Source organism: Lutra lutra, chromosome 15 (assembly GCF_902655055.1).
Source record: "Lutra lutra chromosome 15, mLutLut1.2, whole genome shotgun sequence".
Classification (NCBI taxonomy): domain Eukaryota; kingdom Metazoa; phylum Chordata; class Mammalia; order Carnivora; family Mustelidae; genus Lutra; species Lutra lutra.
This window is the reverse complement of record NC_062292.1, coordinates 60,355,330-60,382,376: the sequence shown is the minus strand read 5'-3', so window position 1 is coordinate 60,382,376 and position 27,047 is coordinate 60,355,330. Positions and strand designations below refer to the sequence as shown.

General features: G+C 54.8%; 1 protein-coding gene across 2 annotated transcripts in view; it reads right to left on the bottom strand.

The window, feature by feature from the left end:
• Positions 1-25,249, bottom strand: part of FAM78B (family with sequence similarity 78 member B) — an 86,158-nt gene extending 60,909 nt beyond the window's left edge. For both annotated transcript variants that reach the window (XR_007123015.1, XM_047704651.1), the window contains exon 1: positions 24,780-25,249. Coding sequence is in view for 1 of the 2 variants with exons in the window: in XM_047704651.1 (XP_047560607.1) it covers positions 24,780-25,042 (263 nt within the window). In the remaining variant the exon portion in view is untranslated. The remainder of the gene's footprint in view (positions 1-24,779) is intronic.
• Positions 25,250-27,047: the final 1,798 nt, after the last annotated feature.

Sequence of the window (27,047 nt, the reverse complement as noted above, 5' to 3'; positions counted from 1 at the left end):
GAATGAGAATGGAAGACAACCAAGGCTGGCAACAGAGGCAGCCCCAGCACCCCCGGGGGGGCAGCTGGTTCCAGGGCTGTCGCAGGAGAGAGCACATGGCTGGGGGCAGAAGCCGTGTCCTCTCTTATCCCTCCCACCCCTCCATCCTGCTCTCCAGGGTGGCTATCCCAGACCTAGTCATCACACATGAGCTGTGTCGCTGCAACCTGGGACGTTGCAGCTTGGAGAAGAGGATGATGGCTGTAGGGCCTGTGGAGAGGGAGGCTGGGGGGGGTCTGTGTTTTGAGTTGGGAGCTCCCCTTTGTTTCCGGCTTCTGCTCGCTCCCCATCGAAGCCTCCATCCTTTCTTTTATTGCTCGCAATTCCGTCTCTCCCACCCCCTGACACCCTCATGGGTCCAACCACATCGCCCATCCTCTGGGGTCCTCTTTCTTCAGTCTCAATAGCACAGCAACCTCAAGGAAAGGCAACCACCGCCCCTCCCCTGAGGGTTCAGCAGTGGGTTTTGGTGCCACACATAAAACCAGTCATTGTATCCACCACATCGCTCATAGAGTGGGAGTTGCTGGAGGGTAGAGGGCTGATTTGGTCTGAAGGTGTGTGAATAAAGAGAGACCACTCATCTTAACTAGCCTGAGACTCACAGGACTGTAGGGCTGGAAGGAACTCACAAGGTCATCTTGTCTAACCAGCAGCCACAGAAGTCCCGGAAGTATCCCTGAACGCAGAGGCCTTCCTGGCTCCCAGGCAGCCCGCTGTGCGGTTCCAAGAAGCTCCTACCTACCCACTGCGTTTATTTGTCGATTGTCTCCACTTGCTAGAATGTGAACTCCGCGAGGGTGGGGATTTTTGGTCTGTTTTATTCATTACTGCATCCCCTTGCCTAGAATAGTTCTTGCTATCTGGCCGTGCTCAACAAATACTTGTGAATTAATTAATAATTGGCTTTAATTTTAGCCTTTGGGGTCTTTCAAAAGAGTTTAAAGCTCTTTGCCTTCTGTAGGATGGTGCCTCAAATAATCCAAGAAACCTGTGCCCTCTTCTGCCTGTGACTGAACTCTTACAGTCCCTTGAACGCTACCTAAAGAATATCCAGACCCTTTGCCACCTCGGGATGTCCTCTGAAGGTGCTCCAGAATCACAAAGCAAGGAGGACAACCGAAATTTTCCCAGCTCGTCCAGGCTCTCTTGTTACTCTCTGGTCTCTGGACACAAAAGTCCAGAGTGCCTCACTGCCTTGTAAGCAAAGTAGCTGTGTTAGACAAGCACAGGGTTCCCAGAGTGGATGTCCTCTTCATGGGTGGGCCAGCACGCGGGCAGAGCGCTCACAAAGGGCTCACCTGTGGTGGCCCAACAGGTGCCTTCTGGGGCAGGGACACATGAGATGCACGGAGACGGTTTCTGCCCTCAAGGTGTCCAGTGAGACAAACGGGTACGTCCACACGCAATTACATCCTAGTGAGACAAATGGTTTTTGGGGCCAAGCAGGGAGCCCAATGCGGGGCTTGATCCCAGGACTCTGGGATCATGACCTGAGCCAAAGGCAGATGCTTAAGGACTGAGCCACCCAGGCGCCCTGACATTCCTCTCTCTGAACATCGTCAGAGCATGAAACAACTGAAGGGAAGACAGTGGAATATTTCTACCTGGACATTTTGGACATCATTTTGAAACTCCGTAAGACAGATTTCCTGACAGCTGTTGTAACTGCATATTTACTAGGTGTTGGGAGCTGGGCCCAGGAGAGCTCCTCAAGAAACGCTGGTTAGATGAGTAGATGCAGAATATTCACAAAAACTCTACAAGGTGAGCGCGATTATCCCCATTTTACAGAAGAGGCAAGTGTGCTCCTGCTTGGAGGTGATGAGAGGTACATATGTACATGGGGCCCGGCAAAGGGTGGCCACAGATCGCGGGCAGCTACGGGATGCATGGCCCATGACAGCTCGAGTTGTCTTGTCTTGCATGTGCTGCTGGATACAAAGCTGCACATGCCAAGTGCGGTCTGCACTTGTCCTGGACTCTGGAGGGAGACTGCTCTGGGCTGGAGAGCATGGTAATTGCAGGGGAGTGGCAGGCTTCCAGGGGCTGGGCTGGTCATGCAAACCTCTGCTACTCTCTGCACCCCAGCAGGGCATCCTGTCAGAGGTCCCGGCTTCCTTGCTCTGGGCACAGTTCTGTGATCAGGCTGGTTGTGAGGGTGAGGGGTGCGGTGGCAGCCTGTTCTGCTCTGACCCGAGGCGCTCTGGCATCGAAGGGACCACTGCCTTGCAGAGATCTCTAGGAAGGTATCTCACTAGGGGACATGGGGCAATGGAAAGTAATTGCTGGAGGGGGTGTCATACTATGCTTAAAGAAGGTTCTAGAGTCCTGAACAACTCGGGTCTATTGCAATCTGGGGCTCTGCCTCCAGAAAACCTCTTCCACCCTGGGATGTCCCAGATGCCCGATTCTTTTGAGTGACGACTACCATCCGGACCTGGGAAGAGTGCACAACCAAGGCCAAGACAGGGGGCGGCCGCAGAAGCCTTGAGCCCATGGAGAGGCCCTTGGTCCCTCTCTTCAGGGGGTCTGGGGTCCAGCTGGGACAACAGGGAAACTCTATGTCAGGACTGACCGTAAATCAAAGAAACTGGCTTTGTTTGTGATTTGAGGACTCATTATCATGACTCTAGGTTTATGTATGACCTTGTTTATTTCCTCAACCAAGTCACAAGTTCTCCAACGGTGAGGTTTTGTCTCCTAAGTCTCTGACCCCGTGGTTCTAACACCTAGAAGGCATTCTGGGCCTACACTGGAGTGATGCGCTGGCAACCGGCTGCATCAGGAGGGTTTGCCTTTAAATCCACAGGTCTACGAGGATGGACTGGCTGAAGGGTTAACGGAAGGGAGATGTGCTCTGGCCTGGAGCCGGGCAGTGTGGCCGCTTCCAGGACCAGACATGTGTAGCCCATGGCTTCTTAGGTCAAGGAGCTCAATCCAGAAAAGGCCATGGTTCGATCAACAGTAGAGGAGGCCCCAGAGCCTGGCGGCAGACTCAAGACGAATGCAGACTCGAGCCAGATCCCGGGTTCCAGTCCTAACGCTAAAGCTGTGTGATCTTGAGCAAGTCATTTCATTTCTCTCCATCCTGAGTTCCTCACGCAGAGGTGGCCGTCATGAGGATAGCTCACGGGATCGTTGTGAGGATCCCATGACTTGAGATCCAGATGGTAGCAGTCCACTATCCAGTCAGGTCCAGATGACAGTAGTCACTCAAAGGAATCGGGCTATGAACGTGTGGTAGAGGCTGGTGGGGGGGAAGGGATGGAGAGCTCATCCCGACTTGGGGTGGGGGGGATGCCAGAGAAGCTCTCCGGGGAGACGCACAGGTGTCTTCCGGAAGGGAGGGGGACCCCGGCTGGGGCCGGCAGAGGAAGCGAGTTACATGCCCTCCGCCCCTCCCCCTGCAGACGTTCGGCTTACTTGGTAAGGAGTCTGACCCTTGCTTTGGAGGGGATGGAGCACCTTGGGAGGCTTGTAGTTCGGAGGATGACATGATCAGACGTATGTGCTGAAATGCCCACTCGGACTGGGTGCAGAGGATGGGGGGCAGAGGGAAGGGCGTGGGGATAGAAGATAGGGAGGCCAGATGGGAGGCAGCAGTGCAGGGGAGAAGAGGTGGGTGGTAGTGGCACAAGGGGGCAAGGATGGGGAGAAGAGGGTGAGCCGATCTGACAGAGGTTAGGCTAAAGGACAGGACTGGCAGACACTAAAACAACACCCACAATAATTCGTGGGGAGCCCTTAACCGGAGTCAGGCACTGTGCTGAGCACTAGGCTCGGGCCACCTCATTCGTCTCTCCCCAAACCCTCCAAGCCTCCCACGGGTGCGGTGGGTGGGATGGGAGGGGCTGCGGGACAGCTAAGACACAATCTGCTAATTTACCTTTGATGAGAGTAAGGAAGGTCAGGGCCTTTATGAAGGAACGAGTAAGGACGAGGCAAAACAGCTGACAAAAGGCAGCAGAGACATCCTGAACCCAAATTAGTGGGTCCGGCAACCAGGCTTCCCGAGGGGTAAAGGGACGGGAGAGTGCCAACTTCTCATTATTCAGGAAACGAATACCAAAACTCAAAACTGCCTGACAGTCCCTCAGATGTGTGCATGTGCACACTGTGCGTGCGTGTGTGTGTGCGTGCATGGAGAGAGAGACCGAAACACCAAAGGCGGGGTGTGAATGTGTTTTCACGGACCCAGGCAGGCTCAGGCATTTTGATGCGGGAATGTGCTGAGTAAGGGAAGGGTCTAGGAATGGTTCTGCTCCTCTTTATGAATGATCTTGATGTGGGTGTCACAGGAATGAAATCAACAGATGGCAATAAATTTGTAGCAAACGAAAGAGATGGATTTAAATCCAGGATCCCAGGAACCCTTCAACTGCTTCTAGGCAAGAGAGGCCTATGAACATTAAATATCTCCTAAAGGATTAGCTCAGCTCCCAGAGGCGGGAGGCAGACCTGGGGAGGAGGAAGCTGGCTGTCCTTACCACCAAGCAGAAGTGGCCAGAAGAGGGGAGCAGAGAGAGGTCTGCCGTTCTCGGAGCTTGGAGATCTTGACAGACAAGGAGTGGGCAGGGGTTTATCTCTCAAACCTCAGCTATTTTCTTCAGTAACAAGGTGTAAACTAACTTTCCTCCAGGCAGAATCTTCAGCTTCAAGGGGAGAGACCCCTTGGAGGTATCTATCAAAGACAGAGAGCCCACAGGCGAAGGTGGGGTCTGCCATTTCCTTACGGAAGAAACTTCCTCTCTGTTCTCCCCCACGGGGCCTCACCCAGGAGCTGCTCTGTGACTCATTCATCTGCCCAAAAAAAAAAAAAAAAAAAAAAAAAAAAAGCAACCCTCCCTTCCAACCCCCTACCTATGAAAAGGAGTAGTTCTGAGTTTCTTTGAAAAGGCCAGACATGGGGAGAGCAGTGGGGGGACTCAAAACCACCTGCGAGACCAGACTGTCATTTCAAAGGCCCCCGGCAGACTTCAGCTCCTCAATTCTCAAGCGAAGCCAGAGAACACAGGTGGAAGGGGGCCCTCTGGGGTGAAACCTGTCTTAGTCGAGGTAAAGGAGGTGACACCTGGAGGGCCCTGGGACAAAGAAGGTGACCCCTGTCTGACGGCCCCAGACTCAGGAGGCCAAGTACCATAGCAATTGCCATTCCTGCCTCAGACTCTCAAATTTTGGATCAAGACTGTTTCCAGCATGTTCGTTTTTCCAAATCGGGGTCGCCTCCTACTAAACCGAGGTGAGACTTGACATTTTGGATGTGTTTCCATCTGTCTCACTAACCTGTCTGAATGGCAAACAACTGTCCCCGAGCGCGTGTGGCGTCCTGCCTTCCAGGGCGTTCTGTAGGTCGGGTCCAGAGGCCATCATGCCATCAGCACTTCGCTCAGGGTTTCAAAGGGAAAGGAGGGTTTTCAATGGGCAAAGGGTGGTGGTGGTGGGGTGTGTGTGGAGGGGCCTGTGTCGTACCGGGCACCCATCTGCTGCTGGGTTTCTCGGGGGAGAGGGAAGGATGAGTTGGATGTTTTCTCAAATTCCCTTTCAGCTGCTTTGTGACTTCAAGAGAGGCCAAAAAGCATTATCTTAGCAAAAGTCAGCGAAATGCCCGCCATGGATCTGCATATTGTCAAAGACAAGCGCAAGTCAGACACATTCCTGGCACCAAAATGAGCCCATCTCTGCAAGTTTTCCAAATGAAAGGTGACTGGCTCTCCTTGGTTGGCTGCCCACCAAGCTGACGTGCAAAGGCAGAACCCGAGGGCTGGAAGGGGGTGCAGAGTGGACGAAGGTTGCATCATGAGTTAGAAGAAGGTTGTCTAGTCGTATCCCCTGCCTTTAGGCCTTGGACATATCACATAACTGCTGAGTCTTGGTTTCTTCGTTTGCAAAAAAGAGATGATACCTCCCCGCCTTCCTCACACAGCGACGGTGAGGAGCAGAGGAGATGTTACGAGCCAAAGCTCTTTGTAAATTTCTGTTACCGAGATGAAGGATGGTTATTATTAACATGGCCTGGAAGGTCCAGAATCTTCCCTGAGGACAATTCATGGGAATGCTCTGGGCCTTGAGCTCAACAGACGGATGTTTCACAGTTACTGCAATGGCCACTTTCTTAAAGAGGCTTTTGACCTCAAGGGCCAATGTCTACCTTCTCCACTGTGGTTTTATGACATCTGGGACCACAGAGCATTATGTTTATTTAGGATCCTGTCTGACTCACTTTTTTGTGTCTGAATCAAACTTACTGATTGTCGGGTCAGGGTGGCACATTAAACTGAACCCACAAAGCCAGGAGGATGGAAAAGTGGACAAATGGTGGGGAATGAGTCTTGGGGCATCTCCGTCCACCTGGGCACAGGTAAACAGGCTCGTGAGCGTTAGCATGCATTTCATTCTGGCTCACAGGGCCTGCAGTTATCCTCAGCTTCCCCTTGGAAGCTGTAGGTCTTTTGCCTTCCTCTGTATTCAGTGCTCAGGCTCAGCTGATGCCTTTGGATAAGGACCCTCTACTCTGTGTGGGTCTCGTCCCCAGCCAAGCATGTGCACAAAGCTATCAAGGTTCCTAAAAATTCTGAGCTCATAATTAAATCCAGGGGCTTTGAGCTCTGGGTCTGGGGTTCAGGAGAGAACAGATCCAGGAGGCGATGAGCAGAGGGAAATCAGTCCTGGGAGAGGCGGTCAGGAAAGAACTGAATGCAGCCTAGTCAGCACAGCAATGGACACAGGGAAGGGAAATTTGCTGATAGCCGGGACAGGGAAGACAGTCTCGGTATGAGGTGAGGATGGCCGGAAAAGTCCTAGGGGCTGTTGAAGGTAACACCTAACTTCTTTTACTGGAACGCTGTGGTTCTGGAGACTCAAAGCAGGCACAGGCCAGGATAACAATGTCTACATAGAAAGTCCTCCCGTGGCTGCTGCCTGTTCCTGAAGACCTCCTCTGGGAACAGAGTCCCCAGGATGAGCAAGTTAGAACCTGGTAAGGACCCTTTAGGACTGGTCTAATTCTGCCTGGAGAAAAGGCAACTTACGGCAGTCTTTCTGTGGTCTCTACCGGTCTATCGGGTTCCGCCTCCTCCAGGCAGGCCTCCCTGATTACAAAGCCCACAGTGGACCCCACATAGTGCCAAGCACCCAGGTGCGTAATAACAGCAGCTGGCTGATTTAGCTGTCTGAAGGGCTTGTACACAACCACAGGATTTTCTGCACAGGATGAAAGATTTCCTAGTGTAGCTCCTGGCACATACTGGGTATTCAATGCATACTTGTTTAGTTATTTGTTCACCCGTTTTTCATTTATTTTTTAAAGACTTACTTATTCACTTTGAGAGAGAGAGAGAGAATATCTTGAGCAGACTCCCTACTGAGCGTGGAAACTGATGCAGGGCTCCATCCCATGACCCTGTGATCATGACCTGAGCGGAAGTCAAGAGTCAGAAGCTTAACGGACTGAGCCCCCCAGGCACCCCTCACCCATTTTTTAAACCATTTAACAAAACACAGGGTGCCCACAATGCATCAGGCATTGTTCTAAGCATGTTGTAGATGTTAACTCGTGTCATTTTCCTAACAACTTTATGAGTTAGGCACCTCCTTTTATGGATGGGGAAGCAGAGACACAGAGAGGTCCCTGAACTGCCTGAAGTCACACAGCTAATAGTAGCTACATATGGAGCTGCGCACATAGCCCATGGACAGGGGCTCCGAGTCCATGCTCTTTCATGCTCTGTGGCCTCCAGTGAAAGGGGAGTTAAGGGCCATGAGTTTCAGGAGCCGGGTGGCCCTGAACCCTGTGCCCTTCTCCGCTGGGGCGCCCTCTGCCCAGCAGTGAATGCTTCACCTGCACAGTGACAACAGTGACAACGAACTTCCGGCTCTATCCCACTCCAGCACACACCAACACCACCTGAATGCAAGGTGCAAAGGGCCGTTAACACGAAGAGCATAATCTTCCATCATTTTTGTTTACAGACTTCTCTGTGGGCTTGCAGAAAAATCCCGAACTCCCTCTCGCGCACATGCAGTTTGGCAGGAATGTTCGCATCGTCCCATGATCGGGGGTTCTCATTATTTGCTGTGCCCAGCCTTCGCAAGCCCCGCTGGTCATCTTGAGTTGCTTGCCGTGTCCTGAGCGAGGCAGTAGCACTGGAGATGCTGTACGGATACTGCTGGTCAGAGGCACAGCTTCGAGTCCTTCGAACCTAGAGTCCTTTGCATTCTGGCTCTAGCACCACGAGTTTGGGCAAATCGGGTGATCTTTGAAGAGCTTCGGTTTCTTTGTGTGTGTAAAGGAGGCAACGTGAAATTCAGTGAGTATTAACGAGACACATTTGGGTGAAACTTCTGGCATACCCTGTTCGTCCGGTGTCTATCAGGCAGCGACGAACGGATGACGGTATGCCAGTCAGATGGGGGAGGTGCAGCTCAGCTCTCCGACGGGCACCACCTGCACCTGAGGGAGGAGGTGACTCATTCTGCCCCTCGGAGCCACCGGGAGACCCAGCTGAGAGGGGAGGCTCCATCCCTGCATTCCCGGTGCAGTGCCCGTCTGGGTGAGGTCATTCCTGCAGACCGTTGTGTGTTTCTCAGAGGAGGGTCAAGGTCGCATAAAAAATTAAACTCAGGGCGCCTGGGTGGCTCAGTGGGTTAAGCCTCAGCCTTTGGCTCAGGTTGTGATCTCAGGGTCCTGGGATAGAGTCCTACATCAGGTCTCTGCTCCCAGGGAGCCTGCTTCCTCCTCTCTCTCTGCCTGCCTTTCTGCCTACTTGTCCTCTCTCTCTGTCAAATAAATAAATAAAATATTAAAAAAAATTAAACTCATTGAATTGTTATAAAAACCAACATATTTTACCATAAACTGCATCCTTGGAGGATCTCAGCCGATCTGCCGCTCAGCCGTTTGTACAACCTGGGATGATTCCCTTGACCTCTTCTCGCACCTGTGCTGTTGTTGGGCCCGAGAGAGAAAGCAGTCGGGTTGGGGAGCTCCGAGGACTCTCCAGCTTCTCAAGTTCTATCGCCTTTTCTTTTTCTACCATCAGCTACCAAGAGGGAACAACCAATTTTGAATCAGGTGGGAAGAGTGGCCCCTTCCTAACTGCGTGAACCTGCCAGATCGCTCAGGTTTTCCGAGCCTGGGTGTTCTCCCTTGTTATAGGGACAATGACAGCACGAGCTCGAAGAGTAAGTCTGAGCCTCAGCGGAAGTACCTAGAGAAAAGCACTTCGGTAGATGCTAAAGTTCCAGCCTAGCCTTGCATCACCAGATTCTAGTTTTATGTGAACCCCAACTGCCTTGGGGTCCCCCAACCCCAGAGCAGCTCGGTGCAGGAGTCCCCACCTCTGTCCCCAAGTCCGGGCGAGTCAGCCCGAGGAGTGCCCGGGCTGCACCAGGCACGGGGGCCTTCTCGGGGTCCCCTGGTTACGCTTTCCAAACAGCAGACAGCGTTGCCTCCCCACCCCCTCCCTCCTCCTGCTGGTCCTTCTCCGAGCCCTCTGGAAGAGAAGGAGGTGCGCAAGCTCACCACCTGCCAAGGGCCAAATGCCAGAGCAGAATGAGCCTCGGGGTCAGGCCCAGGGAAGAAGAGCAAAGAAAGCGGCAGCAAACCCTTCTGAGTCTCTGATCCCCTGGAGGGACCATGGGGATGGCTGTGCTCAGACAGGGCCTCGAGAGCTTCCTCTCCAGCAGAACATTCTGGCTCATCAAGGTAGGCTTAGGGCCCTAAAGTGTGTGCAGATGGGGACCAATGCCACAGCCACTGAGCAGAGTCTCCTCGGCACCGCAGAGAAACTGAGTCACTGAGGCAGCAGTAAGCCTCTGTCGGCTGTGGCCGGTGCACAGTACAGGCCTTGCCAGACTCCCTCAGTCCAAGATCCTCACTATGCTGTGGTTCCTCTCTCCGCTCCCAACGCTGGGGGTGCTGAGAAACCTCAGCTCTTCTTACGGAAGGGCCTTGCCTCGACAAGCAGCTTGCTCTGAAAGATATTCCTTCCCACCAGAAAAAGTACCCTCTAAAAGTGTATTTTTTTGCTTTACTTTTGCCTATAGTTGAGGAACGGAAGAGCCTAGTAGGGAAGTCATAATGTAGTTCAGTAAATATCTCGAAAACCCCTCCATCGCAGATCTCTCATGGAATCCGTGGTGGAGTTTGCAAAACTGATTCCCCGGAGGTCAAACGCGAAGAGGAAGCAAAAGCAAAGAAATAAGCAGACTTAGCCTCGAAGGGTATGAAGCAAACTTGGGCAGCCCGCAGGGGGAACACGCCTGGAGAGGAGTTTCAACGGACCTTCTCCGTAGCGAAGAGAGCGAGCAGATAAAACTCGGCAGGAACACAGAACATTTGCACAACACAACGAACAAGTCTGATGTCACGGGCGTAAATAGTGCATATTCAGAAGCCGGATGGAGGGACCCAGAGCCGAGGTTCTGAGCTTGTCTGGGAGCTGATTTTCGCCAAGGAGCTAAGGGTCAGGGCGCTCCATGGTCATGCATACGTCAAAATGTTGACAATCAGGGATGGCAGGACAGAAGAAACCGAACCATTGAGACTGGAAATGATTGCAGGGAGAGCTGTAACAGCTCAGGAGTTCGATGCTTCCCTGTAAACAGGTCTGTGCTCTTGAACTCTGGCTCTACTTAGTCCTTGACCTGTCCCAGTGAAGACAGCCTCACCATCTACCCACGTCCGTCTCTCTGGCCACTCTGCTTCCATTTAACCAGAGATGTTTCTAATAGAATATTTTTTCAATGTCTTTGCTCTTTTGGAATAGCATGAAAACATTCCAAAATGCTTTTCCTTTTTTGTGTGTGGCAAGTCATAAATACTAAGGTGAAATTCTAGATCCTAATTCTGATGCCCAGACGTTTCAGGAAGCACCAGATGCTGAGAGTAAATCTTAGAACAACCTCTCTCAGCATCCAAGGGAGGATGGATTTCCCTCCTGAAGACTTAAGCACACCTGTCTGCTAATCCAGAAGCATCCCTGGTCTTCTCGGCTCAGGGGTGGTGGTTTCTCCAGGGTGGGGGTCCCTGGCCTGGGACTCCTCCATCCTGAGTCTGAAGCCACCATCACACACGATAGAAACGGTGGTGCGATGTGAGCGGAGAGAAAACCATCTGAGGCCCCAAGTGCTCACAGTCCATCCCTGAAGGTGCTGTGCCCAAGCGTCCTGGCTTCATGTCCTGGGCCCATGCAACCCTTCGACCATTTGGCTAAAGAGAATTGGCTGCTAAACGGAACAGTCCGCACAGATCCCAAGGTCAAGGGCTGACAGCTAAGGCTTCTGCAAAAATCTTATCCGGGGGACCCATGCTGCATCTCCCCTTCCATTCTAGGCCGAGGGCCTGGTGGCTCCTGCAGGAGAAAGGGGCCCTTAGCTCCAAATCTGCACAATGACCCCTTCTCGGCAACTTCAGGTCTGACCCTTGGTTTCTCCATGTAACAGTTCCCTCTCTGAGTCTTCTGCAACCCCATGGGGGTCCCCTGGTGTTGCGATGCTCTGGGGGACCAGGGCTCCGACAAGATGTCTTCTTTCAGGGTCATTTGAAAGAGAACGCACCTTGGCTGTGGAGGGAGGCGTATCTCAGGGTGCCCAGCCACAACCTTCCCATCCATCCCACGCACCCCTTAGTCGGGGCTGGTCGGCTCAGCTACCTGACCAGAGACAGTTACCCTAGGGCCTTTCAGCAGAGAAGAGTGTGGGGGGCTGGTCTTTCGCCTTGGGGTGGGGGTGAGACCAGTGGCAGCCTGGCTTCGGTCTCCCAAGTTCACCCCCAGGAAGGCAGGGCCGGACAAAAGGTCAGGAGCTGTGACCTCACTGGCCAGGAGCAGGCGGGCTGTGGCTTCCCTCGGCCCTGTCCGCACCCATCAGTTGTCCTCTTCCCCACATCTTAGGGTCTGCTCCTGACACCCAGGCCTTTCTGATGGCCACCAAGAGGACAAGGGCAGTGAACCATGTTCTTCAACTTCCTTCATACCCCCCTCCCTCTGCAGCAGATTTCTGTGAGCGGCCTGGCCCTGGAGCATCAGTCCGTCGCCTCCCTACTCGACCCTATCTACGATGTCCCTGGCCTGCTGGTCTGGCCCGAGTTTCAGCTGCCTTGCCAGACTTCCAGAACTCTAGTTCTGCCCCTGTAGGTCACAAACAATTTTCCTCATAAAGGTTGTTCCGTGGCTTTTGAAACCCTGACACCTACCCTCGTGAGAAGAAGAGTGCAGGCTAGAGGACACATGGAGGGGGACAGGGTGGCTCTCGGCCTCCCAGGGCAGAGGACAGCATGGCTCCTCTGAGCTGTCCTACCTCAGAGAGAGAAAGAGGGAGTCTGACAGAGAGGGCCCAGGAGGACGGGGGTCGGGGGCAGGCACCTGGTAAGGCCCGGCTGACAGGGTGACTGGCATGAGAGGAGCAGAGAGTCAGAAACCAGGCAGGGAGATGCTGACGTGGACACAGAGATGGTGCACGTGGTGGACAGGGACCGGGACTTGAAAAGGCCATGCAGGCCAACAGGACCACTGTGAGGGGCCCAACGAGGCCAGGAGATCTGAGGTTGCCTCGTCCTCCAGGGAGGGCCGGAGGTGGGTCCCCGTGCAAGTTTTGAGAGGGAAGGCCAGGCTGAACAGGAGCGTGTCAGGGGGAGGCAGACCACTTGAAGGCTGCTCAGACTTTCCTGAGGCATCATAAGGGCCAGGCTGCATTGGCACGAAGACAGAACTTTGGAGCCACCAGACGGGCCGAGGGGCGAGGCTGCTTGGAGGCACCCGCGGCCCCCTCTGCAGTCCTTCCTCTAGATCCCCCCTTAGATCCCACCAAGGGCAAGGTGTGTTGACCTTGACCAGCTGGCTTCCGTTCCCCTCCACCCTTCCCTTCTTGAGAGTAAGCGGCTGCATGCTTAGATCATGCCCCCGTGCTGAAAGGCCTCAAGTGATCAAAAATAAGAGGAAAAACAGGGGGAGAGAAACCCAGCTAAGAGCCACAACCGGAGGAGAGTCTCCCGGCTGCTAGGATTTTCCTCTCAAATTTGCCCCAGCTGTTCTGATCCCCAGGAGTCTCCCAGCTGGGCCCTGCTGTCAGGGGAGCCCCCCCCCCCAAATCTGTCACCTGTGACACCACTTGGATCTTGTTTCTCCTGGACCTGCCAGGGACCATGAAGCTACCTTGCCTGCGTGCGGGCAGCGGGCTGGGGGGGCCCATGTACGGCGTCGGCCCTGGGCTCGAGGGAGTGGGAGGTGGGGGAAAGGGATTCTGAGTTGCTGGGCGCCCAGGCAGAATCTCGCATTCTCCACACATCCCTCCTCCCTCAGGCTGCCAGACCCTCCTCCCTCAGGCTGCCAGACCCTCCTACTTCCTGCCATCTGTGATGGGCATCTCTGGGGAGACCCTCTCCTTTCCTGCTTGCTAATGACTGTCTATGGAGGGTGGGAGTTGGCTGGTCTGCCACTCCGGCAACTGTGCAGACATCCCTTGGGCTGATGAGGGTTCCTCCCTGGGCTGCTGAGGGCCAGGCCCTTCCTTCCCTCTGGGCTGCTCCCTCCCTTGGGGATCTCTGCCCAGAAACCTGGACCCTCAGCAAACAGGGAGCGGGGTGCTGAGGGCAGGGATGAAATCATAGGGGGTGACCCAGTTCCTCCTTCACAGACTAGGGGTGCCCAGTGTCAGAAGGACTTGGGTCACTGGCTGTGTCACGACCCCTCTCTGGGCTTCAGGGTCACCATTTGTGAAGATGAGCCAGGGGGTGAGATGAGTCCCCACGTTGCCCTAACACTCCCGACTCGTGGATGATTCTTTTGGCCTGCTACCTGCAGTCTTCTGGGTGTTTCTCTTGAATCTAGACTCTGCTCTGACTGGTAGGTGGTTTCGGTCACCTGCCAGGTGGCTGGCAGGGTAAAGAATGCAAACTCAGGTGCTGAGCGGGTCCCTTGGGTCCAACCCCAAGACCCCAGCCTCATTAACGTCATGTCCTGACCAGCTGAACAGACCAGCTGGGAGGCGAGGAAGCTGGCTATTTCTGATATGATTAAACCCTTTGTTCCCCAGGTTTGCTCAGGAAGGACCAAAGCAAGCACTCAGGCAGTCTCCTGAACCCCCCTGATCCGTTCATTAGTTCATTCTTCATAGAGGCAGCCTCTTGTCACAGAGTCTCTGGAAATCTGGTTTCTAATGCCGGCTGTCACTGATTAGCTGGGTAACGCCAGGCAAGTTAGTCAATCTCTCTGGACCTCAGTTTCTTCAACTCTGATACGGGGACAGTAACAGCCTCACTCACAGATGCGCACGTGGCGCCCTGAGCGAGAGACACATCTTTAATAAGCCGCTGACTGTCGTTGAGTAAGCTGCTTATGGCCTCGCAGGGAGACGGACAATAGGCAAACGCCGGCTCCTTCCTTAAAGTCCACGTGTGGCCCAGCACCAGACAGGCTCCCTGGCTCTAAAGGCCACGAAGAAATTTTGGGAGTGTGGGCTTAGTTTTCTGGCACAAATTGCTTAAAAAAATGTGAAGGTTATTTATGAACGTTTGAAACAGAGTCTCAATTATCTGAGTTGCTTTAAAAAAATCTGGTCTTGAGGGGTTCCTGGGTGGCTCAGTCGTTGGGTGTCTGCCTTCGGCTTGGGTCGTGGACTGAGGGTCCTGGGATCCAGTCCCACGTTGGACTGTCTGCTCGGTGTGGGGGGGGGCGTCTGCTTCTCCCTCTCTGCTCTCCCTTTCTGCTCTCCCTCTCTCTCTCTCAAATAAATAAATAAAATCTGTAAAAAGAAAAAAAAAAAAACAAAGAAAAATCTGGTCTTGAATTGAGTCCCCGCAGCCTCTGGTGTGAAGGCTGCCATTGGGAATGGAGGCCCGGCTGGTGGTCCTTAGGAGGAGGAAGTAAGGCAGCATCCTGTCCCAGACCAGCCTGAGTCCCTTCCAGCCTCATGGTCCCCACATACCCCAGCGCCCGACCCTGGTCCCCTACCCGTGCCTAGAGCAAAACGACATCTCATTGGCCTATTTATGGCCATTCCCAACTTGCCAAGGTGTGTCTAGGCCCCCATTCATGCCCAGAAGTCCCGACCTCCTAAGCCCACCTGCCCTTCAAGACGCTGACCTCGGATGCTGGTTTATTACTTCCCATTTGCTGGCCCTCTGACAGCTTGAGTGCCCCAGCCTGACACAGGCCCAAAGCCAGCTTGGAAAGGTCAGGCCCCAGGAGAGAGCCAGCCAGAGGCTTTCTGAGGCAGGCCTGTCCCAGAAACCCCAGTAAGGTGCCATCAGACACCACGGTCTTAAATTTATTTCACTTTAATCTGACAGCCCGCACGTTTCTCTTTCCTTCTGTTGAATACATTGAAGTGTTCTCTCTGCCCTCTTGTCTTCAGAGGCCACAAATGCAGACTGGCCCAGAGGTGCCCAAAGTGCAAGGCTCTAAGGGTGACTTCTTTTGTTCCCAGCTCCTGTCCAGGGTTGGCTGACTGTTCACTTGGCACTGGGAGGCACTAGGGCCGGAGCTGAGAGGCCTGGGCCCCAGGCCTGCCCCACCCAGTGTCTGCCAGGGTGACCTTGAGTGCACTCTGTCATCTCTTTGGGCTTCCTCTTCCACGTGTGAAATGGGAATTATGGTGGCCCTAAATATGTTTCGTGATTATCATCAGATTAATTACGGGAGGTCTTCTTACAAAGAGACAAAGTCATTTTATACGGAGAGAATAAAGTGTATTAATGACAGCAGACACACTAACGATAATTTGGATGCAAATCATTTCAGGTGTTGGTCCTACCTGCCCACCTGGGCTAGGACATCTGCAGTGACAGCTCCTTCCAGAGCTGCAACAGCATGGTTCACACACTCTAGAATCGTCCCCAAGTCCTAGGTTCCTCATCTGACTGACACGGTTACCTCAGGAGGGCCCGGATGGGGTGGGGATTCTCTGCCAGGACGTGGCTGACTTGCAGGTAACCCGTCCAGGAACTGGAGAGGCTCAGGGTTCTGGATGTTGCCCAGAGCCCACAGGTCAGAGTAGATCTGAGAGGGTGACTTCTGGGTGGGACGAGGGGTAGCCTCCACCGACCCCCGAGTATGTGTGGAAAACAGCCTGGGCTCCCCATGGGCAAAGCCAGCCTCTTCCCCCAACCCCCGGCTCTGAGCGGGGCCTGGGAGTAGCCACTGAGCTGTCTGGGACCCTCCATCTTCAGAGTCAGGATGCTTTCCTGCCCGGAAGCCACAGGGCCACAGCCACAACCTCCCTGGTCCTTGAGGCTGATTGAGAGTCATCCTCTAGTGACAAGGATCACGCTCCATAATGATAACGCATGCACAGCCCATTTCAGTTTGGAGAGCTCTTTCATGGTCTTTACCCCCCAGTGACGGCGACAGGGCAGATCTCATCACCCAGTGACACGTGTGCAGAGCAGACACTGAATTGTTAAGGCATCTGCCACAGGTCACGTGACAGGCACTCGAACCCAGGCCTTCTGACCCGAACCCTGGCACTGGGGAGCCGCCATCTTCAGCGGGTACAGGGAGCTGTTGGCTCCCCCCGGCTAGCATCCTGGAACCTAAGGAGGGAGAAGGGTCCCCAGGGCTCACATGGCAGCCCGAGGGGGCCTTGGGGGGGAACAGTAGTACCAAAATTCCCAGGAGCCAAGGGGATGCCGGTCCAGTGAGCCAAGGGTCCTTTCGCCACCAGAAGGGGGTCTTCTTTCTCTTCTTTTTTTTTTTTTTTTTTTTAAAGATTTTTTATTTATTTATTTGACAGAGAGAGAGATCACAAGTAGACGGAGAGGCAGGCAGAGAGAGAGAGAGAGGGAAGCAGGCTTCTTGCTGAGCAGAGAGCCCGATGCGGGACTCGATCCCAGGACCCTGAGATCATGACCTGAGCCAAAGGCAGAGGCTTAACCCACTGAGCCACCCAGGCGCCCCTCTCTTCTTGATCATCTGTCCAAACAGCGATGATCTGGAGAGTCTGAGGGACAAGCAGACTCTGAAGTCCAGGAACTGAGTGGTCTGGGAGACAGTCGTTGGCTGGTGACTGTCATGCTGCCCATCGGGGCTGACACGGGACCATCAAGGAAGCTCCTGAGGAGGCGGCCCAGAGCTACAATCTGCGGCCCAGACTAGCCGGCTTAGGGTCCCCGAGATCTGGGGGCTGACTTCTGTGCCCCCTGCACCCCCAGAAAGCGCTGGCTCTCACTGCTAATATCTACTGCCCCCTCAGCAGGAACTCTGCGACGTCCGCACCCCTGACCTCGGTACAATTCTCTCCTTTTCCGAAGGAGTGAGGAAACCCACAATTCAGAGAAATGTACTACAGCAGGACGCTTTTGGAAAAGACTAGGGAACTGTAGCAGGACAACGATATTTTGCAGAGCGAGTTCTGAGCACCTCCTTCCTAGGAGTGAAGGCAGTGGGTTAGAAAGCGGGGGGGCGGGGCAGTGGTGGCTGGGGCCTGGGCTCCTGGCGGGGCTGCTTGGATCAGCTCCTGAATCTCGCTGCCACAGGAGGGACCCCTGGCTGCTGAGATTTCCCGGGTGGGGGCCGTGCGTGGAAAGCATTCGGCACAGAGACCTTCCATGGCTTCTCCCTCTCCCTCCCTTTCAGTAGCACATCTCCCATTCTCGGGAGGCTTTCCTGGGTGCAAACGATTCTCTCGCCACCTGGACACACGCACCCCTCTTTCTAAAACCCACTGCAACAACTCCAGGGTATCTCGCTGATTTGGGAGGCCCCGTGAGAATAGCAGGCAGCTCCCCCAATACCCTGTGGGGGTTTCTCTGCAGCTGGTGTGTGCGGCCCAACCCCTCCCAGGGACCCCGGCACCATGCGGGCCCTGCCTGTCTGGGGGTGGCCACCAGAATGCCCTGTTGCTGCTGACTTCCTGTTCTAGCTCTTCTCAGGACAGCCATTCGTAAATGGTGGTCACTTCCCGTGGCCTGGTTAGTGATGACACATCAGAAACAGTGGCGCCTCTGGAATCCGTGACCCAAGTGGCCAGATGAGAAGGGAACTACAGAATCACCCACCCGGGGCCTCTGGGCAACCAGAGCCTCTCCTCGAGGAGCGATGAAGCAGGAGCGAGGCCCCAGGCCTTAGCAGCCATAACCGCCAGGTTTCCTAGCCCTGACGGGAACGGGGTGCTGGCTGGTCCCTGCCTCAGCCGGGCCAAGCATGGCAGCATGGAAATAGGCAGGGTACAGGGTCAGAAGTCAGTCGCCGTGCCACCAGTTGCTAGGCTTGTGCCCTTGAGTCCTCTGACCTCCCTGAACCTCAGTCTTCCCCTCAGGAAGATGGGCACACTGACAGCATCGAGCTCCCGGGGGCATAGGAGGGGCAGCGGAGATCAGAGCACTGTACAAATTGGGGGGTAAGGGGTATTTGGGATCTTGTGCCCCACACAGGCATCTGCAGTTCCCTATCCTATCACCAGCCTTCTCTCTTCGCCTGGAACACGGAGCATCTGCAGACGTGGCCCCAAAGACAGCCCTTGCCTTTGCTGCTCGGTGGAAGGTCACCGACACCCTGCTGTCCCTGCCCACCCAGTGCCTGGCTGCGTTGTAGCATCTGGGTGACACCAGCCATATTTCAAAAAACCCAAGTCCTGACGTTTCCTCCGGTCCCTCCCATCCCCTCAGCCCCAGAGTCCTGCTTTATCTCCAGTGAGCTTAATGCTTCCTGATCAGACCTGCTAATCCTCCCTGCTCCTCTTCTCCGAGATGGAGAAGATTAGAGGCAAAGGGTGAGGCCAGCTCCCCTTCAAGGGCACTCAGGACTCTCAGAAGGGAACGGGATCCTGTTTCCCATCTGATGCTCCAGACTGGGAGTCCCCGACATTTCTGGGGAAGAGCAGCTCTAGCCCCTTCCAGGTCATGAGCCCTGCCCTCTGCAGATGTAACGGGAATGGGACAGGGTGGGTATTCGTGCAAGTGGCCTGGGGGGCTCATCAGATGCCTGAAGGAGCCATCTCTATGACTGGCGCGGGCCACACTCAAAGCCACATTGCACGCGCAGGCCGCGTGCAGCCACAGACAAGAAGGGAAGTGTTAGCTTTGGGGGAAATGACCTGAAGGGGTGGGGTACTAAAGCACCCACAGTCCTGAGATTCCGGCCACGAGGCAGTGATGCGGGCGAATGCTGCTACGACACCATCTCCAGGTTACATCTCTGCGGGCAGATACCGAATGCCACTTGATCACAGGTGATGTAAAAGTGAGGCTTCGGTGTTTGGTGAACCCCACTCCTGGTGCACAGATCTGCATGGAGGCAGAGGAAGTGACAGAGGGAAGCCCTGTGCTGAGCAGCAGCGGACCTGCTGGGGCGACGCAGAACGAAACGACACGAAAGCAGAGCGGCGTGAAACTGTGTGTACGCTAAGCCACGGCTGGGGTGTCTAGAGTTCAAGAGCTTGATCGGGTTAGCCTTGGGTGTGACAGGAAAAGCTGATTCTGAGGGGCGCCCGGGGGCCTCAGTTAAGCATCTGACTCTTGGTTTCAGCTCAGGTCGTGATCTCAGGGTCATGAGATCCAGCCCTGCGTTGGGCTCTGTGCTCAGCGCCGAGTTTGCTTCCGGGTTCTCCCTCTCCCCTGCCCCTCCCTGCTGTGTTCTCTTCTCGCTCTCTCTAATTAAAAAAAAAATAATAAGTCTTAAAAAAAAAAAGCTGCTTTTGAAAAGAGAGATAATTTGTTGAAGATGACACAGAGTACTTGAGGTGGGAAAATATGGCTCATTTATTTTTTCAAATGTTTATGGAGTATCTGCTAGGAGCTAAGCACCATTCAGAGAGCATACAACGGATGAGATATCTGCTCTCATGGGGCTTATATTCTAGCAGAAGGGTCAGGCGTCAAGTAAACCACAGACTGTAACACGTAAAAGAATAGTGTCTCATTCAAGAGAACAGAAGAATCTTAATTTGAACTGTGAAATCTGGGTGGCCTCTGATGAGGTCAGGCTTCAGACCTGAATACGAAGTAGGAATGTGCTAGAAAAAGGTGGGCAAAAAGAGCATTTCAGACAGAGATCAACACAAGGAAAAGTTCTGACTTGGGATGAAGTAGTGATTTGTTTTGGAAACAGAGGCAGGCTGACATAGCTTAAGAACAGAAATTCAGGGACTGGGAAGAGGCCTTCACAGAGCCTCCCGATTACAATGAAAAGTCAGTAAACGAGTTAAAGCAGGAAAGTGATGACATTTACATTTTGAAAATCTCACTTGGCCAGTGTGTGGGGAAGAGACGGGAGGCAAGGCAAAAATGAAGGCGGGAAGTTCGGCTGGAAATCGTCTGCTGGAGCAGGTGATGGCGGACGGTGACCTGTCCCGTGAGGATATTTGAGCGGTGGCCGGATTACAGAGCTACGCCACAGACGGGACCAGCGGGCTTTGATGATGGACTGGATGTGTGGGAAAATATTCTAGGATGACACACAGAGGTTTTAGCCTGAGCAGCTCAGGGGCTGGAGGTGTTCTTTATACCAAGATGGGGGTAGATTGATGGAGAGGCAGATTTGGGGAGGGGCAGCAATCAAGAGTTCCGGTTTGGATACATGAAGCCTGAGATGCCTTGGAGACAGACAAGTGGAAAAGGTCCATCGATACACACACACCTGTACTGCTGGTGACCGCGTATCACACAGGCCATCTACCGCCATTGGGATGGATACAATTCCCCTGGGAAAGGATCAGATGGGGAATGTCCTGATGAGTTGTACTCTGAGGTAAGATAGAGAAAATGCTAGAAGAACAGCATGAAGCTAACAGATGGGAATGATTCAAGATGGAGGGATCTGTCAACTATGCGGAATATTGCTGAAAAAGTGAGTCTCTCAAAACCACCTGCTGGCTCGGTAACATGGAAATCACAAACTGCGCCCGAATAATTCTGGAATGGATAGAAACTAGCTTTGTTTGGACTGGTTTGGCAACAAAGGTGGGCAGGTAGAGTCCAAGTCTCATCAACATTGGCTCTGAGGAAGGAGTAGAGATGGGCAGGAGCGAGTTATGAGCTCTGCAGTTTTCACCCAGGCCAAGGGTCTCCCAGCCCCAGGCTGACCACAATTCCTTCACCGCTCTAGAAGACGACGCACACAGGCTCAGAGAGAGTGGGGAGCGCCGTTAGCCATTGTCTGTTCTCCCCTTGACTCAGCTTCACCTCATTCATCCTTGAAACATGAACCCCATTCTTTTTTTTTTTTAAAGATTTTATTTATTTATTTGACAGAGAGAAATCCAAGTAGGCAGAGAGGCAGGCAGAGAGAGAGGAGGAAGCAGGCTCCCTGCCGAGCAGAAAGCCCGATGTGGGGCTCGAAGCCAGGACCTGGGATCATGACCTGAGCCGAAGGCAGTGGCTTAACCCACTGAGCCACCCAGGTGCCCCATGAACCCCATTCTTTGTCCACACCTCACTCTGGAAACCTCTTGGGTGGCGTACTTTAGTTTTCTAAACCGTTTCATCACAAAGGTTTTACGTCTCTGTTGAAAGCCCCTGCATGCTGTGGAGGTAGGAAGAAAGTATGAAGAGCCTCTCTGCACTGGTTCAGAAGATGGGACCTCAGCCTTCTCTCTTCCAGGTCATTCTGTCCTAGGCCTTTCCCAGCAGACCCTGGCCTGCCTCCGGACCTCACCTCCCACTGCTCTCCTACTCGAAAGCCCCACCCTGGCCTCCTTATGCTCTCCTAAGATACCTGAGACTTTTCTGTCCCCATGTATTTGCTGTTCCTCCCTTCTAGAACGAGCCCCCTCCTTATCCAGCTGAATCTTACCCATTGCTCACATCCAGCTCCAGTCCTTCTGCCTCTAGAAGACCTGGCCTGGCCTCCCGCCCCTCTTCCCAGCATTTCTGCTACACCACTTGGGAGCAAAGCTTTGTTCTGCACGTGCCCCTCCCTCTCTCCTGCATGAGGAACTATGAAGCTGCCTGCTTGGTCCTTTGCTTTCTGAGAGGTGCTTGATGGATATTTGTTTATTGATGGGACGATTGACAAAAAACCAGAGGCCCTTCCTTCCCAAAAGATGAAGACTTGGATTGGGGCTGCACTAGCAGGGTTCACCAGGGCCAAAGGAGAAATAGATAAGAGGACGTGAGTATTCACCAGCCTGGGTTCTATGCAATCATGTGAGGAAGTTCCAAATCACTTGAGTTCAAGTTCAAATTAAGCTCCAGCCATCATGATCATCAACTATTTCAAATGCTCCTTCAGAAACCTACTCCTTCTTGGAAATGCTGAAACTTTAAAGCACAAAAGCTCATGTTTTCTTTTAGGTCTGTCACCAGAAGTTTCTTGCCATTTTAAATTGTGGATTTCCTCCGGCAGTCCCTTTTAAAATGTTGAAAAGGCAGCTTTCTAACCTATACCCTCTGATCATATCATGCTTCATGTAACAAGAGCATTGCACAGGGTGAAAATTCAGCCTCTGGTGTTTTCCCCCCCCACTCAAGATACTGGCTAAAGTGTGTAATAACAGACTGTGCAATATGAGGTCCCACGAAAGAGTCTGCACTGGCTAAGTTTTCAGGGCATAAATATTTTGTGGGTTCAATCAAATTTGGCCTCCAAAGTATGCTTAAACAGAGCAATTACTGCAAGTGTGAAAACAGGTGGGCTCTGGATCCGGATCTCCAATAATATGCTTCACAATTTCTTGGGTTTTGTTTTGCTTCCATTGATATAAACACCAAGAATCTTAAAATACCGGCAGCAGCAGTTTCAAAGCAAAGTTCCTTTCCAAGCCCCAGAGGCAAGAATTCAGCAAGGGAAGGTCAGGGAGTACGTGCCCCTCAGACCTAACATCGGTTCATCCCCGATAAAGCTGGTTCCACTGTGGACATACGCTCCCCCAGATTCAAGAAGTTCAACTACTGTGTTTATAACTCAGTTCTGCTTTTCCTGAGGTAGAATATATTTTCTTTTATGGAAAGAAATTATTTATTTGTTTGCTTTTGCTTTACTGATTCACAACAGATACAAAGCAACAGAAAGACCTCGCTGTGTAGTCTGGGGAAAAGTGAGGCTGTTTTGGCTCAGTCCTTCCCAGCTTCCTCTGCAGGGGCCCCAGACTGCAATTACTAACCTCCCCCCTCACCCCCGCAAGGTGCACACTGCCATCAGGGCCAGGACAAAAGGGAAGGCCTTTCCCTGGCTTGGCTGGAAATAATGGGTTTCTAAAAGAACAGCTTTAAGAGACCTCTGTGTTTTGATATAATCATTCTTTGGAGGGTGTGTCTGTTTTTAAATGGCATGAATCACCCAAAATAATATGTCCCCCATTGCTTACATCCGACTGTCTTCCAGAAAGATAAGAACAGAGTGAACAGAAGCATATAGGAAGAAACTAGGCTCTCGCCCATCTTCACGGGGAATGAGCTTCCTCCAGCACTGAGTTTTTATGCTTAAAGAGAAAAGTTCAAACTCTGTGGGTAAGGCAGGGGGAACAAAACAACCCGCCAAAATTCCTTTCAGCACCTATGACTAGTGTTAACTTCCAGGCTCTCAGAGTGCAGTACAAAGCCTGCGAACTGCCATTACAAAAGACAGTTTGGCGTTTCAAAATAGAAACTCTCTTGCCCCATATATTCAACGCATGAACCTTGGGAGCTCCAGAGTCTTCGGCTAATACATGAAATGAGGCTGGGTTTCCAGAAAAGGGTTTCTCTAGAGGCTGCAGGCTAATCAGCGTGCTCTAGACCAACACCGTTAACGCAGGTACAATGCAGGCCCCAAAGCTTTTAGCCACTGTGGTCGCCAACAGCTCAGAGCCGGCTTCTGCGAGGAGGCCGGCAGGGAGTTAAGCAAGTGAGTAACTAAAAAGTCCTGGATGCGACAGCCCGCAGCCTGCGGTTCTGGGGCAGGCTGCGGGCTCCAGGTAGCGGCCGTGGAGTCGCCGACGTGCGGGGTCTCCCCGCAGCCGCCCACCTCGGCGCGCACCGAGCGGCGCTGCTGAACAAGTTGGAGAGCTCCCAGCTCGCCGACTGGATTCGCCGGTGGGCGCTGGGAAATTCCTCCCGGCGCCGCAATTAGCAAAGTTCTGGAGCAAGTAAGGACCCTGGACAGCCAGCAGACGTGTACTTTCCGGAGCCCAAGGAAAACCCCGCGCGGCGCCAGCCCCAGGCTGCTCGCACAAGGTGCCTTCCCGCTCCCCACCGCCGCACAACTCGTCCAGAGGGCGCCGAGCCAGACAGGCGGCTCTGCGGGGTTTGAGGCTCTGAATGGAAACGCCTGCAGGCTTCCCGGCCTGGGGCACAAGGGCTCGACTTCAACAGCCGAGGGAACAAGGGCACAACCAGCAAGTCCGGTTCGGACGCCCGGGACCTTCTCCTCCAAGCCCTCTCGGGCTTTTCCAAAGGACGCGCGGCACAGCCCGTGCGCCCCCGGCACTCCACGCCACTCCTCTCTCCACAGGTCCCCCCAAACTCTTCCCGGGAAGCCCCATCAAGCCGAGACGGCGCCCCGAAACTCCCAGGGCACTCGCCAGCCACCCCCACGCCCGTCTCTCGAACCCTCCTTGTCGCGTTCTCGCCACCCCGCACCGTCCTCCTGGCGTTCACGGGGAGTCAGAAGCAAACCACGAGAAAATGCCTTCGCGAGGAGCCTCCCTACACCCGCCCTGTCACTGAAACAAAAGCGCAGGGAGGAGGGAGGTGGAAGAGGAGGCGGGAGGAAGGTTTAGAAAGAGGATGGGGAGAGCGTTAAGAAGGAGCTGAGGAGGAGGGTCGGGGTGGGGAGCAGAGACGGGGCCAGGGACCCCGCTCCGGCTCCGCGCCGCCGGTCGCTTACATGCCCAGGTCGCTGTAGGTGTTGAAGAACTCCATCTGGTTGCACGCCTGGATCCAGCCCACCACCCAGGTCTCGTGGCGGGGGATGGGGGGCATGACCACGCGGGCCGAGGCTTTGAAGTAGGGGGTCTTGTAGCGCAGGACGATGGGCGAGGTCTCCTCGATGCGCGTGGGGCACTGGTCGATGGTGGCGCACACATCGTACACCACGATGTTCTCGCGCCGGATCCGCGCCTTGCAGGTGATGCTTTGGATACAGCCCATCCTGCCGCCCGGCGCCGGCGCGGCGCGGCGTGGGGCAGCGCGGGGGCCCGCGCGGGCAGCCGGGGGCGCCCGTCACGCCGGCATGGCGACGCGCCGCCCGCTCCGGGTCCGGCTCAGCTCGCGCCCGGGAGCGGGGAGCCGCCGCCGGGCATCCTTCGGGGAAGCCCCCTCCTCTGGCCGCAGCGCGGGGTCCCCGCCGCCCCGACGCCCGCCCGCCGGCCCCCGCCCACGCCCGCCCCCTCTCTCCGGCAGGGCGCGCGGAGCGTGCGCTCCTAGGAGGCGGCGGGCGCCCCCGCCGAGGGCAGAGGGGGGAGCGGCGCTGCGCGGAGCGGTGCCCACCCGGGGCCGGAGCCCCCCGCCCCTCGCCGGAGAGGAGGAGGAGGAGGAGGAGGAGGCGGCGGCGGCGGCGGCGGCGGCATGGAGCCGGGGGAAGGGCGGCGGCGGCGGCAGCGCCCGGTCTGTCTGCCTCCGCGGCGGCAGCAGCAGCAGCAGCAGCAGCCGCCGCCGCCGCCGCTGCATGAACCTCTGCACCGCGGCTGCCCCCCGCGTGCAGCGCACCCAGCGGCGGGCGAGCGGGCGGCCCGAGCGGCAGGCGGAGGCGGCGGCGGCGAGGGCGGCGGCGGAGACCCGCGCGGCCGCGGGCCCCGCCCCGCACTCCCCTGCCCGGCCGCTGGGGGCTGGGGGGCGCCGGGGGGCTGCGGCCGGGGGTGGAGGGCCCCTCGGGCCGGGCTGCCCGGGACGTGATCCGCGGAGGAGCCTGGCTGTACGCCATGAGTTTTGTCCCTCTCCGGCTGCCGTCCGGGTGGCGGGCGGGGGGTGATGGTGTGTAAGGGGGGGGTGTTTAAAGGGCCGCGGGCGCCGGGGTGGGGCCCTGCACGTGGGGCCGGCGCGGGGCGGGGCTGCGGTAGGTGGTGCCGGGGTGGGCGTGGGGGATGGGGGGGTTCTCCGGCCGGGCCCGGGTGGGGCCGCGGTGGGCGCTGCGCTCCGGTGTCCGGTGGGTGCCCGTCTGGGGCCGCCGGGGGCTAGGGGAGCGGCTGTCTTCGGCTGGTGGGTTATTGTAATGTGGTTTGTGAGGTTGGAGTTAGGCTTGAGCTCCCTTAGTACCCTACCTTGAGGAAGCCTCCGGGAGCGGCTCCGGCTCCGAGTGCGGTGGGTTTACGTCTTTCCCCGACTGGATTTGCTCTGGAAGCTTTTCTCTCCGCCACCAGACGTAGGGAGGGCGCCCAGGGAACCGCCTCCCCCACCCCTGAGCCCTAACACCGCGTCACCAAAATGCCAAGAGTTTGGGTTCTAGCATGAGCTCAGCTTTTACTCATCTCCTGCCTTCATCTAAATCTTTTCTTTCTCAGAAAATGCTCTTTCAACAAAACCCCCCACACTGGGGCATCAGAACAGCGGTGGACTCACCCTAAACACGACGTTTTGATCGTACCTGTGTCCTGGAGCCAGGTCGTGCCCGCATGGCCATCTAGCTGGATAGAACGCTGAGCAGCCTTCTTGAGGTTACCCAGGGTAGCCTGTGACCTGCTAAGAACAAGGGGAACTTGGGAACATTTTTGGAACCAGGCTGGATTTAAATAGTAACGGCTTAATGATACAAGTCCAGGACACCGGTCTGTAGTAAGCCTGGAATCTCAGGGGCCCACCCTTGTCCTAGCTTCTCCAGAGCACAGCACGTGGGGGCTGACCCGCAAGTCGTCTGTGAATGAATGAGGGACTAAAGAAAGAGCAACCTCACTGTCATGGCCCTATGTTACACCGCTGCTGTAGGTATTGGACATTGTGTGCAGTATGACCCAAGCCATGCCTGGGATATTGTGGTCCGATGTACCAGATGGGAAATGATGTTTAGCAAATGCTCTTTCTGGGCATCTTTTTACATTTAAAAGCCCAATAGCTTTTCTTTAAGTATTTCTTCTCTGATCGTAGAACATGTTGTAGGATCTGGTGCCCAAGTGTGGAACGGTGACTCCTAGTCTGCAGGGGGCTGACTACGGTTAGTCTT